The following is a 13,898-nucleotide window of genomic DNA, read 5'->3' as shown; positions in this document are numbered from 1 at the left end:
CTCTCCCTCCCCCCTCCGGCCTCCCATCCATTTAACAAGCTGAAATAAAAAGCCACATGAAAGGCCTTCTCTGTGCTTGGCTTTAATGAGGGACACGCGACCCAACAATAAGCGCACGCTGCAATCAGGCCAAGGGCTTTATGGCACACGCCAGACCGCAACCCGGCCGCGGCCAGGCGGCCAGACACGGCCCGCGGCCCCGCTCCCGCTCCCGCCCCGCTTGCCTGCAGGCGCCCGAGTCTACCCCTTGCCCATGTTTTTGGAAGCCGGGGCAGCCCCGGGAAAACTCAGCTCGGTCCCTGCTGTCAACCCCGGCCACCTCGCTGAAGCGCTCGTTCGCCACCGATTTCGGAAGGGCGACCGAGCGCCTGCCGATCCCCGCCGTGCCCGCCTCCCTGCCGTCACTCGTCCCGTTGCCCCCTTCCTCGGTAGGCTCCGTTATCCGGTGTCAGGAATGAGGCCGGGCCGGCCTGCGGCACGGGCGCCCTCGGAGCCGGGAGCTGCGCCCCGGGGGCGGCGGCGAGGCCGTGCCGGCGCCCGCCTGCCTGGCAAGCACCGTTTTACTTTTGCTTTCTAGCCGGGGCCAGCCCTCGGCGGGCAGGGCAGCTCCTGCCTGCCGGCCCGGCCGCGGCTGCAGGGAGCCGCACCGCCCCGTCCCGCCGCCCCGAGGAACGGCCGGGGGAGGGGGACACGCGTGGAGATGGGGGCAACAAACTAACTAACTAACTAACTAACAAGCGTGGGTTTAAAACATTTCATTCTCTATTGTTCGGCCGCCGTAGAGAGCTGCCCTGCGGAGAGGCGTCTGATTTTCGAGGGAACTCTTTCTCCCAGTGTGAGCGCCGTAAATATCTCAACAGATGCTCGGCTTGTTCGTAATCAGCTCGGCTCCTCGGCGGGCAGCGCGGCAGCGGCGGCGGCGGCGGCGGCAGCAGCAGGGTATTAATTCGGGATATGAGGGCTCTCCGCAACATTTGGTTCTTTTTTCCAGAAGGGAAAGATGGAAAAGGGGAGGGATCGCCCGTGAGTCTGACTGACAGTTTACATAATGAGCTTGTGAGGATGCGAGGCAACTATATAAACAGCTCGAAGCCAAGCAAGTTTTCCATTTACTGAGCGCTGTTAGCACCGGTTAAAGGAGGAGCGGTTCCACACTAAGCACTCCCCTCCGCGTCTCTCACCAAACCCACCCGACTCTGGAGTTTATAAAGGCGACGACAGCGATCAGAGGTCGGCGGCTGGCTGCAGGATTAATTCCCAGAAGGGAACGGACCGACACCTGGATTTTATCTTCCGATTTCTGCTCGCGCTCGGGGAATATTTTGAAAAGCAGGTTGCTCCAGGAGAATCGCCGTGACGCCTCTCTTTTCTCCCTCGACCGAGAAAGCACTTGCTTGGACCATTTGAGGAATACAGAAGGAAAACTAAACCCACTAAGAACTGAAACCTCGAATAACACAAGGATGACAGCCTTGCGCATCTTTGGCTTGACGTTTCTGTTAACGATTTTGCAGCAGGTAATCGCACATCGGAAAAAAAAAAAAAGGGTTCGCGAAATGTAAAGTGGGTGATGAAAGCAAGTTTGCATGGCAAAGCCGGGTAAGGTCTGATTTGGCTGTTTTGTGTGTCTCCCCTTTGTGCAGAGGGTGTCCGGCTCTGGCGTCTTCCAGCTGGAGCTGCACGAATTCGTGAATAGCCACGGGTCTCTGGCCAGCGGGAAGCCCTGCTCCCCCCACTGCAGGACCTTCTTTCGCGTTTGTTTGAAGCATTTTCAGGCAGTGGTCTCCCCGGGTTCCTGCACTTTCGGCAGCATCATCACCCCGGTTCTGGGAATAAACTCCTTCAGCATCAAGGATACAGAGAGATTTGACAGCCCCATTAAGCTACCCTTTAACTTCACGTGGCCGGTGAGATTCTGCTTTAAACCCGATTGCGATGGTGGGGCAGGAGGGTGGCAAGAGCAGGCTAACCGCGGCGCGCTCATAACCTGTAAACTGTAATGTAAACAAACTACTTTCGCCCTTAGACTTACTTCCAGAACTTCCTTAAAAAAAAAAAAAAAAAAAAAAAAAAAAAAAAGGGGAAAAAATGAGCGATGAAAAAAATCATCCAGACCAGAAGCACTTGGGTTAATCAATGTTATTAAGTGAAATAAGTCAAGGGGCTGGGGGGGTGGGGTGGGTTGAAGGTGGGGATGTGTATCCGTGGTCTAGAGGAGGGAAGCGTGTAGTCGTGGGGAGAGAGCACAAATGCGGGACCCCACAAATGCGGGGCAGGGCAGGGGTGGGGTGCAGGGGTGCGGTGGGGTGCGGGGCTGACGCTGGTTTCTTTCCCGCAGGGAACCTTCTCCCTGATCATCCAGGCCTGGCACGCGCCTGCCAACTACCTGCCGGAAGGTGAATATTGCCGCGCGCCGCCGGCAGGGGGAGCTCGCGCGGCGGGAGCGCCGCTGGGCCCCGTCCCGAGTGCCCGTCCCCCCCTCCATCCCCTCCATCCCGAAACGCCCCCCCCGGCTCAGCTGTTTATACTATAACTCCACGGCTGGCTTTATCCCACCATCAGGAGCCGGTCCCCCAACGATATCCATCAGGGGCCGCTTTGATTCTGCCCCAGCCTAATCTCCAACACAATTGCGTTTCCTCCGGTTTATTTTTGGCGTGGGAAAGCGAGGCGGGCTGCGGTGAGAAAGCCGGGAGCTTGCCAGCGAGCCCCGGCCGCCTTTTCCTGTATTTTACACCTTGCTCGAATTCCGCCCTTTGGAAAGGAATAATGGCTTTGGGATGTTTTTCTGAGCGGAGAGGAAAAGGATATTTCACAGCAGCCCTCGCTTTCACAGGCCCCTCGGCTGAGCCCCCTCGGCTGGGGTTTGCACACCCCGGTGCCCACCTTTTCGTACCCTTCCATGCATTCATAGCCACAGGCGTGCCTTTGTATATGTATGTATGAATATATATATATATATATGTACACGTGCGAGCGGAGTACCCCGGGAGCGGCGGGGTGGTTCGGGGCGGTCTCCGCGGCGCGGGGCACTGCAGGCGGCCGCAGTCACTGACCCGCACCCGCTCTCCCGCAGGCTCCCGGCCGCCCCCGGAGGAGTGGCTCATCAGCCAGGTGTCGATCCAGCGGTCGCTGTCGGTGGGCGAGGACTGGTCGCAGGACGTGCACCAGGGCCCACTGACCCAGCTGCGCTACTCCTACCGCGTGGTCTGCAGCGAGAACTACTACGGCGAGAGCTGCTCCCGCCTCTGCAAGCGCCGCGACGACCGGTTCGGGCACTACGTGTGCGCGGCGGACGGCAGCCTGGCCTGCCTGCCCGGCTGGGCCGGCGAGTACTGCACCGACCGTGAGTACCCACCGCGGGCAGCGGGGCGGGACGGGCAGCACCGCGGGCGTCCGGCGGGGCTGGAAAGCTCACAGAGGCCTCCTATCTCCCGGGACATGTTTTCACGCCGACCTCTCCACTCCCTGCCTGGAGAGACAAAGTTGTGCGCTGAGGACTTTGCCCTCTTTGGCTGCAACCACCAAGTCTGTGCTGCACCTCTGCGAACCTTAACAGCAAAGAGCGAGCTAGCAGGGAAGGCAATCTTGGCTGATAGCCCTAAATAGCAGTATTCCAAGGTAAAAGGCTAGCAGCTTGCTCACACACATGCTTCCACCATTCCTGCTGCCAGAGTATATGAGGCAGGTGTTGTGGTGTAATAGCGGGAATCTTTACTCTGAGCTCAGGATCCCGTTGGGTTTACTCAGTCTTTCACTAGCACTAGCCAAAGCCGCCTTCTCTTGCTCCTTTTCTTGCAAGAGTTCATGTTTGTTGCATAAACAGAAAAACTAAAGGACAATTTGTCAAGTGTTGGCTCTCCTTGTTCACTTCCTCCTGCTCCAGAACTCCCCGTACCAAGAAGTTTTGAAACAAAGCTTTGAAAGTGCAAAAATGTTTTTTCAAAATGTTTCTTTAAAGCTGGCATTTATCCTTTAGAAGTGTGTTCTGCAGTGCCATGTGTATTTACCTAAACATTTATGCTTTTTTATGTTCTCTTTCCAGCCATCTGTCTGGCCGGATGTACTGAACAGAATGGATATTGCAACAAGCCTGGAGAGTGCATGTGAGTAGATGGCAATTGCAATGTGAACATCAATTAAAATGTCTCCTTGCAATAGAAACTTAAACTCTTCTCCATGTCATTAATGTTTTAATTTGACTTTTCTTCTAGCTGCCGTCCTGGTTGGCAAGGCCGTTACTGTGATGAATGCATACCCCATATAGGCTGCCGTCACGGGACTTGTAAAACACAGTGGCAGTGCATATGTGATGAAGGATGGGGTGGCCTCTTCTGTGATCAAGGTTAGTTCTGAAGGTTGCACTTACATATCTGGACTCGGTACTCGTCAGTATTGTACTACGGAATCTGACCCATTGGATCTAGAATTAAATTTCCACAAGGTACACGTTCATAGGCATCATTTTGTGCCACTGCTGCCTCAGATACAATTCTTGTAGTTGTAGTAATTTTGTTAGAAAACAAGGAAACCTTTTTGGTAGGTGCAGTTTTTCTCTTGCAAAAGAAGTCTTTGTCTTGGAAAAATACCTAACAATCTGGATGAGTGTTGAACAGGCGAGTTTTCTGCCTGCTCAAGCTAAGTTTAACTTATTCCTCGTACAACTGTAAAAATTTACTAAACAGTTTCTAGCAGCAGTAAACACCATCATTTGGGCCTTCCTTATTTTGCATACAAGGAAGTTAACTCATGTGATAAGTCTGGAGCATGAGAGAAAAATCATGTAAGCAAGAATGAAAAGTACAGGTTCCATTTTAAGGTACACCAGACCACTTCCACCTATTCAACCCACTGAATCACTGAACCATAGCCAGCTGAGCAGTCATGTCCTCAAGGCCGTATATGCACTGCTGGCACTGAGATCATTAAGTGCTCAAAGCAGGCTAAGTGTTTTCAGGACAGTTATAGGATTAAGATGGCAAAGTCTGAATTAAGCAGGAAAAGTAAAGTTGCAGATTTTTTTTCTGCTTGTAGTTATTTATTAACCAGTTGTCTTCCAATTACTCTATGGTATTTATAGAGATAATAAAGTTTTTCTACTTATGTCCTATGAACTTTTGTGCTTAACCTCTGTCTCAAGTTTAAAGGAGGAAAAAAAAAAAAGAAAACTGTCGAGCTTGGCAGGGCATTTGACAGTTTAATGTACTAACATCCATAAAAGGAAAATATGATAAATAAACAATAAAAGTTTTCTAGTGTTTGTTTAAATCTCCAAGCCAAAACATCTTTTTTTTTTTCCTCTCTGCCTCTCCAGAATGTGCATCAGCGCACACACCTTTTAAAGGTGGGGCTCACTGTTTTAGTATGCAACATGTTATACACAAATTATCTATAGTGCTGTGGCATATCTTCCAGAGAACACACACTTATGAAGTAACTTTTCCAATTTGGCACCTAAATCCCATTGCAGCTAATGGTTTTAAGTCCACAAAAGAGAGAGGGTATAGCAAAGCACTAGGAAAGTTAAATTTTTGCCAGCTCTCTCAAAATTCAGAGCTCACGTATTACAGTGATGGATATGGAGAAATATCTAAAATCACTGATAATCTGAGACATCTGATTATTACTGATAATAACCTGGATAATAATCTCCAGTATTCCTGTTGATAGCAAAATGATATGCTTTATTGGAAATTGTGTCTTTTTTGTTGACTACGGTGCGGTTTTTTTGTTTATCTTTTCTCAGCTGTCAAAGCTTATTCTCTAACTCCTGGTATCTTTGCAGATCTGAACTACTGCACTCACCACAGACCATGCAAAAACGGAGCAACTTGCATGAACACTGGCCAGGGCAGCTACACCTGTGCATGCAAGCCCGGCTTCACTGGTGTTGACTGTGAACATGAGATCAGCGAGTGTGACAGCAATCCCTGTAGGAATGGCGGTAGTTGCACGGTAGGGGCATTTTAAATGTAAAGTCTTTATGTGAAGCAAACCCCAGTATACCTTTTCAGAAATGGTTCTGTAACAACATAATGGGAATTTGATAGGACACAGGTTCATTACTGACGCTCACAACTATCATACTGAACCCTTTCCGAGAGGTGTCACGGGAGGAAGTCTGTTACAGGAGGAGATGTATCATCTAGATTAGAACTAGTCAACTGATCCTTAGGTTTCTGTGGCAGCCATTATGAGAACTTGGCAAGATCCAAGGTTGGTGAGAGAGCAGATCTGTTAAAAATAAGCTTCTCAAAGCACACTTCATAGAGAAATGCACTAACTCTGTATGCTAGTAGCAAATAAAAGAAAACTTCTGCTTTTTGCTATGGGAGGGTAGTGTCAGACAATATGGGGGCAAGCATCTGAAACTTTCTGTGAAATAGGATCCCGCACTTTTAGATTCCTGCGGCTTAGTATTTCAGCATGTTTTCGGACCCAGTCAATGATAGATTGTTTAGCAATGATGGAATGGTAAAGACTGATTGATTATAGATATCAAATGTAATCTGTTGCATGTTTAGATTAAAGCTAATGGCACAAGACCCCACCTCCCTTCTCCCAAGGACATACAGTACTTGAACGAAGAAACAGTTTAGTTATGATCTAAGTGGTGGGACTTACCCAAGCCAAAGCAACTTAAACCTTTGTAAAATAAAAAAGGGCTCTCAGGCTGAGGATAAATGGCCTGATGACAGCTGTGTATGTCAACAACACATACCATTCTGCTCTAGGAGGACCTCAGGGATCCCATTAGACAGTAGTGGTGTTAGCAGTGTTTTTGTCTAGCTGCCTGTAGGCTCCCTACAACTACATCTGCTCTGCGTGTGTAGCTGCATGATTACTCCTGTATGCTGAGTACAGATGATTCACAGCTCCAACCCTCACAGTCCAGCCTGCAGTTGTTTACTTTCCAAATGTCACTTTTGCCACATCAGGCTGTGCATGAGAAGGGACTGAACAGCACTTGCTGCTAACCAAAAATGAGCATGCAAGCAGCTATCATTTGGTGTCATTAAATAACAGTGGCGTAACGTTGTGTTTTACAGGATATGGAGAATGGTTATCGCTGCCTGTGCCCCCCTGGCTACTATGGCACCCACTGTGAGCACAGTGCTTTGACATGTATAGATTCTCCATGCTTTAATGGTGGCACATGCTTGGAAAAAGAACAAGGGGCCAGCTACAGTTGCGTTTGCCCTTTCGGCTTCACAGGGTCAAATTGTGAAAAAAAAGTAGACAGGTGCACAAGCAACCCCTGTGCAAATGGTGAGTCTTTTTATCAAAAAATCTTACGTCCTTGACTCATTTGTGCTTTTCAGTGCAGAAGTGATAGAAATCCAATCTGACCTCTACTCTTCCTCTAGTACATTAGTCCCTCTCCCCCACTGTATTCCACATTTACCCTAATTTTAGTCTCTTGCTGGTTGGGGGGGTGGAGGCTTTCACTGGCGTTTTCTATGCAACAAAACAATGCACAAGGTTTATCATGTGATAGGGAAGAGGGCAGAACTAAATTATTACATATTTAGAAGGAGCATAATTTTAAGGCATCATGATACAATTAGAGAAAATAGAATGGACTTTTAGATGTGCAGTTGTTTTATAAAATAACTTCCCTCTTCTTGAGGTAGTATAAAATGCTGACCAAGAAGAGGTTTAGATTTCCAAATAAAGTCCATTGCAGACTAATTTTTATTTTCTGTTTTTTCCTCAGATGGTAGTTGCTTTTACCTTGGGCAGATTCGTGTGTGTCGTTGTCGGGCTGGTTTCTCTGGTCAGAAATGTGAGATAAACATCAATGATTGTGCCAGAAACCCATGTTCCAATGGGGGAACTTGTCATGACCTGATCAACGATTACACCTGCACATGTTTGCCAGGCTACAGTGGCAGGAACTGTGACATCAAAACCAGAGATGAATGTGCTTCTGGGCCGTGTGAGAATGGAGGCACATGCTACAGTGGACTTTATAGTGCCAACTTTGTCTGCTACTGTCCTTCTGGCTTCATGGGCAACCGCTGCGAATTGCCAGTTTATTCAGTGCCTGTTACACTTCCTCCTAAACCAGTCCCCTGGATTGCTATATCTATGGGGGTGGGTCTGGTGGCTTTGCTCATACTGTTCTGCATGATAGCAATGGTCATCAGGCAGATGAGGATGCACCCAGAGCAGGAGCTGGAGACAATGAACAACCTTTCTGACTTCCAGAAGGACAATCTCATTCCAGCTTCCCAGCTCAAAAACACCAATAAAAATAAAGACCTTGAAGTGGACTGTGGGCTGGAGAAATCAAACTACAAACCCAAGAATCATAAACTGGACTACAACCTGGTAAAAGACCTGACGAGTAGAGGGACACCGGAAGATAAATATTACAAAAGTGAAAAGTGTTTAGGAGAGAAGTCTCCTCTCCGACTACACAGGTGAGAATACAGTCTTTCTTAAAGCTGCTCCTCTTCATACCAGTGTAGGAGCAAATGAGAACAGGGGGAAAGAGAAACCCCAAGCAGATGATACACAAAACAAAATAGAGTAAAACCAGGAATCTTCATACTGGATTATGTGTGTCACAGCCAAGGGATATCCTTAGCTGTCAATTAAATGGAGTGTTTGTGCAAGGTGCTGCTAGTATGGGTACTGTAAATGGACCGGGAGTGGCTAGGTCAGTGGTGAAATTAAGAAGTGTCTTTCCTTCCTCAATAGATCTTGGAAGAAGAACAGTTAAGGCATATAGTGATTAAAAATAAGAAGGCAAGGTGATCTGCTTACCAAGAAGAATGATAGAGTTAAAATAATAACTCCTTTTCAAAAGCAGAAAAGGGCTAGTATTCACTGGCTTATCAGTCTTCTGATTCATGTACTGAAGTTCTTATCTAGGATCTGCATGTGGCTGTTACCCTGAGGGCTCTGAGGAACTCTGTTAGGTTGGACATGGCAGAAGCATAGGAAGACAGTAACTGTTTCTTACTTCCATGTCTCTAGTATAATGTCCTGACAGCGTACAGAAAGTGTGAAATTTGATCCTCTGCACTTCCCTCCCACGCCTTCATGGCTATCTCATTCCACCACTCCATATTCATGGTAGATTTTGAGAGTCAGGCTTGTTACTGGTCAGCTAACATTGTTTTCTCTCTGCCCTGCCTTAGTGAAAAACCAGAATGCAGGATATCGGCGATATGCTCTCCAAGGGATTCAATGTACCAGTCTGTCTTTGTGATAACAGAAGAAAGGAATGAATGCATCATAGCCACAGAGGTAAGTAAGTACAGAGGTGGACAGGCATAAATTTACAAAGTAAAGGGGTAAATTATTCTCTATTATTGTATCTGAGAAAGTTACTCTATTTCCAGGGATCATGATGTTCCCAACATTCACATCTCATCTTCTGTGGCCCACACAGAGCATACATAAGGGAAAATAAAGAAATTAGCATCTCTGATTTTACTGAACCAGAGATTTTGAGCTTAGATAAGTCAGTGGTAGATGAAAACACAGAACATCAGCCCATAAAAATTCAGCACATTGTACGATTGGTTCTTCTTAAGTAGGTGGTCAGAAAAAATGAAAATAATAATCGTTCTTAGGCCCACTGATGTAAAGCCATGCTTTTTCTTGTAACTACAATGGACAATCTGTGGTCTGTGGAAACAGGCAAAGATATAGATTTCCAGCAGAAGATGGAAGGTAGCTGAATGTATTAGTGGATAGGCATAACAGCCATTTAGGAAGTCTGTAATGAGGTAATTTCAATCTCTCAGTATTTAAGCTCCAGCTAAATATTCTCTAACAGAAGTTAATGCTGTTATTGATAAACACATCTAGATCTTTATGTTATATTAAAACGTTGGATGCACAAAAAGAAGTAAGGGCTAACACTGAACTTTCAAGACTTTAAGAAGCTAGTAAGGAACCAACTAGTTCCTGAAGAATTAAAGACCCTTTGGAAAAAGTCTCAATGGAAGTTAATGACAATTTGGCATTTACCAATACCTGCTTTCTTCAGTGTAGCCTTCTTTGGAACTAGTTTCAGACTGTAGGAAAGAGAAGCTTGCTGTGCCATACAGCAGTGATCTGTGATGTCAGATCTGCAGGATTCTGTCTCCCTTTCCAGTGTGGATATCAGATTTCCCCTTGAAAGGAAGCTGGAACACAAGTCAACCGACAATATTAAAAGTTTAAGACTAAGTGAAAGTATTTTCAAAGATACAAATGACAACTAGATGCTTCATTCCCATTAATTGACCTAAATACTATATCTTCCTTTGAAGATCTTTCTGACTGAAGCCAGGCTCCTAAATTTACGTCAGGCATCTCCAGAAAGTGTTTTTATTTTCAGTGACAGCCTCTGAAACTTCTCTCCACATCTTTCAGGCTTAACGCTTCTAAACACAAGCTATTTAACTATACCATGTACTTTTTACAGAGCCCTAATATCAAGCACCCATATATGTAAGCATTCTTCCCCTCGGTCCAGGTAGAGAGGTCACTCATCAGACAGATGACTATTTTTTTTTTGTGCTGGTGATTCTTTGTCTCTGGACCCAGCTGAAAACATTGACCACTGAGAGTTAAACTTCAGTAATGTCTGATTTAAACTGCTTTGGTTTGACATACAAGAATTACAGTGTATTAGTTCTGTACTACTCTGTATGCTGTGATTCCTTCTCATTCATTCCTGGTGTTATTTTATATCCTGATAGGTATAAGACTGAAGATCGGTCCATTTGCACCTCAGATTTGGTAATGCCAGTAGATGGATGTTCCTGCTGCATTGTTTACAATTCAGAACTGGATTGGACTGTTTTTAATTACATGCAACTTGCTGCTCTCAGGCGGAGGATGGAACTGGGTGAACTGGACAGACTGTGAATTTCCTGAAAGATGCAATACACCTTTTTGTTCTTACTGCCCTTGTTTGAAATTTGATACCAGAAATCTCATTGGCTTTAGAAAAGGGGAGGCAGAGGGAAGAGAGAGGTTAAAAAAGTTGGTGTTTTAAAAGATGCTGAGGCCATTTCCTCATGGACAGACCCCTGGCTTTCCAGAACTCTGATTATGGGAGGTGCTGGTAGATGAGGAGGCACATAACAGTCACAGATGTTGCCATGGAAGGTGCGAAGCAAGACATATTGCTATGCAGATAATGGATACAATATAAACGAGGTCTCCATTTTTTTCTGGGTATAAAAGTGCCTAAAATGTGTCAAGAGAATCTAACAAACCCAAACAGACACTTGACTGCTCTTCCTGCAGTTACCTGAACAGTACTGGGCAGGAGTGGCTGATACTTTCTGCTACACTTCTATTTGCATCTCCTCTCTCCTGCTGCATGTACTGGAGACTGCGTAAGAAGCAAGAGGAGGAAGAAAAGAAGAATGCTGAATTTTCATGTCATCTCATTTGGTGATGCTTTGGAGAACTGATTGACTCAAGCCACTCTGTGGGACATGATTTTTGTGAAGTTGTGATAAGGAATGTGTACTGCCTCTTCCTCATTGATGAGGAGGAGACGTGATCCTAGCTCTATATAAAGCCTTACAAATGCGTTTAAAATCAATCAGCTCCTAGAACCTTTATGTGCTGAGCTGTCTCAGCTGTTTTCATGCCCTTTGCACTACCAGTGATTGTGAATAGACATTGCTTCTCTTCTTCTCCTTCCTTGTTCTCTCCCCCTCTGCCTTATTTTGACACGAATTTGGGGGTTTATGTTGTGTTTCTGAATTAGGTGCCACATTTTACTGCAAATAGTCTCAGAATCGCAGCTGTTACTTTCTGAAGAAGCAGCAGCAGTGTGACACAACCCACCCACCCCCCCATTTCTCCATCTGGTTGCAAAACTCCAACTCCTGTCCTTTGTCCCAGTTCTAAATGCCCAGTAGCAAAGCACCCACTGAGATGCCCTCTGCCAAGACAGGTGGAGATTAGAGTCAGAAGGTTCTAGGCTCATCCTGTTTCTCTCATACCCACCCACTGCTACATGGAAAAGGGGAAGCCTGTCCCTGGAAACCAGAGGTGTGCAGAAGCTCTTTTCTTATATACATATTTACCACAATACTACCCGACACTCCAGTGGAAAGTGCTGTGACACTAGTGAACGAGACCATGGCACGGGGCAGAATGAGGAGGGAGAAACACCATCTCTTCAAAGAAACCTGGACTGTGTTATCTCTCAGACAGTGATATTCCTGCCCTTGTGAAGCCTGTTGTTGGACTAGCCCATCTACTCCCTTGAACTGTGCAGACAAGACCCCTTCATATTGTCCACTACTGACCTTCTGCTCTGACCACGTAGGACCACTTTGAAGATGACCTTCAGAAATCAATAATATGGGTTTTAGTTTGTCTGTTTGTAGTTTATTTTGAAGACTAGTATTTCAGTAATTTAAAGAAAATCAGAAGCACTGAACTTTCTACGTTTTATAACATTATTTTGTATATAATGTATATTTATAATCAAAACAGAAGTGTAAATATGTTTATTACTTCTCATGTAATGTTTTTAATGTGATGACAAAGTTTGAATTTTATTTTTTTTTTCAAGCAATGAAAATACTTTCCTGCTACTACAAAGTTTATTGTGGTTTGTCCTTTTACACCTGTTATTCCGTGACAGCCAAAGTTAGTGAGGTCCCCCAGAAGTAAGCTCGCTTGCTTGCTCCCTGCACTCAGGCCTACATTTACATTTTGCACACCAGCTGATGTCAGCTGCTTTTTATAAAATGGTTATGCTGTTAACTAATGTCAGCAAAGTTGTTCATCTGAGTGGCATTCATCTGACATTTTGAAATGTTATACATATTTATATTGTGATAGCTAACATTTAAATTACATATATACATATATATTCTCTTGCTATAGTGTGGGACTGAACTGTCAGGAAAGTTATTTTTATTAATGCTTCACTCTTCCTATCTCATGACAACTCATGGCATGGAAGATACAGATTTAATACCATTTTGAAGTGGCTTAATAAATGTGCTGGCTTGGGGTTCCCTTGCAGAACAAAATATAGTCACTATCTTTTTTAATCTCATTTCTTTAAATACTTTCAGTAAGATCCAAATCTTATCCTCAGATTACTCTACCACATCATCTACATCTACATTTGTAAGATTTTATTCTTGTTTGTTTGATTGCAAGGGGTAAGATTTGTCTTTCACTTGTGGGATTAGGGGGAATTTCAAGCTTTCTCCTCCTGAGTTCCCTGTGCTACACCAGCAGCTGTGTCCTCCCAGGGCATCACAAAGTCATTACCCTCCACCACCCTTTTGGAGGACATTTCCGCCAAAAAAAGTGTAAAAAGCACAGTTGTATAAACACTCCTAGCAGGTTTAGTAGCCTTTGAAGCATACACATTTACAGACAATTAAATCTCTCACTAGATCAGCTAGGTGCAATACAGCCAACATCTGAGTGCACAAAAGCAAATCTATAAGAACAGGAAACTACTGCTGCTCTATTTTAAAACCAGACTTTTTGTTGTTGTTGACAAAATGCCAAAAAAAGCATCTGAATATGGGATGCCTTTCCTATCTTTCCCCAGAATAAAATCTAACAAAATTTGCTAGTTTTTTTTTTTAATACAAAATTAAAACCCCACTGGCATTAAAAAAGCACCATAACAAATTATTTTCGCCTTGTCATTAAAATATTGCAAACAATGATTCGTAAGGGTCCTTCTAATCATATTATTAAGGTTACTATTAAATACTATTTGCTTTGGATGGTTTTGTTTCTCCCTCTTTAGTCCTTTTCACAACGAAATTAACTTGAATATCCCAGCCAATTTCCCCAGCTACCATAAAAAATAAATTTAACATGAAACTCAGAAATAAAATGCCACCTCCCCCTCCCCAAACATTCACCCTGTAGAGCAAATTATGAAAAACAAGCCA

General features: G+C 45.2%; 1 protein-coding gene across 2 annotated transcripts; it reads left to right on the top strand.

Moving 5' to 3' along the window:
* Positions 1 to 500: 500 nt before the first annotated feature.
* On the top strand, positions 501 to 12,566 carry DLL4 (delta like canonical Notch ligand 4). 2 transcript variants are annotated; one of them, XM_051791872.1, is made up of 11 exons: positions 503 to 1,517; positions 1,644 to 1,907; positions 2,339 to 2,396; positions 3,077 to 3,346; positions 4,046 to 4,106; positions 4,215 to 4,345; positions 5,786 to 5,955; positions 7,050 to 7,269; positions 7,718 to 8,426; positions 9,150 to 9,258; positions 10,704 to 12,566. In XM_051791872.1, the coding sequence occupies exons 1-11, from the start codon at positions 1,464 to 1,466 to the stop codon at positions 10,707 to 10,709; spliced, it is 2,052 nt and encodes a 683-aa protein (XP_051647832.1). In that variant the 5' UTR covers positions 503 to 1,463; the 3' UTR covers positions 10,710 to 12,566. The 2 variants fall into 2 exon arrangements, with proteins under 2 accessions (XP_051647831.1, XP_051647832.1); XM_051791871.1 differs by lacking the exon at positions 10,704 to 12,566 and having other exon boundaries at positions 501 to 1,517; positions 9,150 to 10,685.
* Positions 12,567 to 13,898: the final 1,332 nt, after the last annotated feature.

The sequence above is a fragment of the Manacus candei genome, unplaced genomic scaffold (genome assembly GCF_025592945.1).
Source record: "Manacus candei isolate 608988 ecotype Guabito, Panama unplaced genomic scaffold, ASM2559294v1 h1tg000033l, whole genome shotgun sequence".
NCBI classification, from domain to species: domain Eukaryota; kingdom Metazoa; phylum Chordata; class Aves; order Passeriformes; family Pipridae; genus Manacus; species Manacus candei.
The sequence above is the reverse complement of the archived record's forward strand: the minus strand, read 5'-3'. Positions and strand labels throughout refer to the sequence as shown.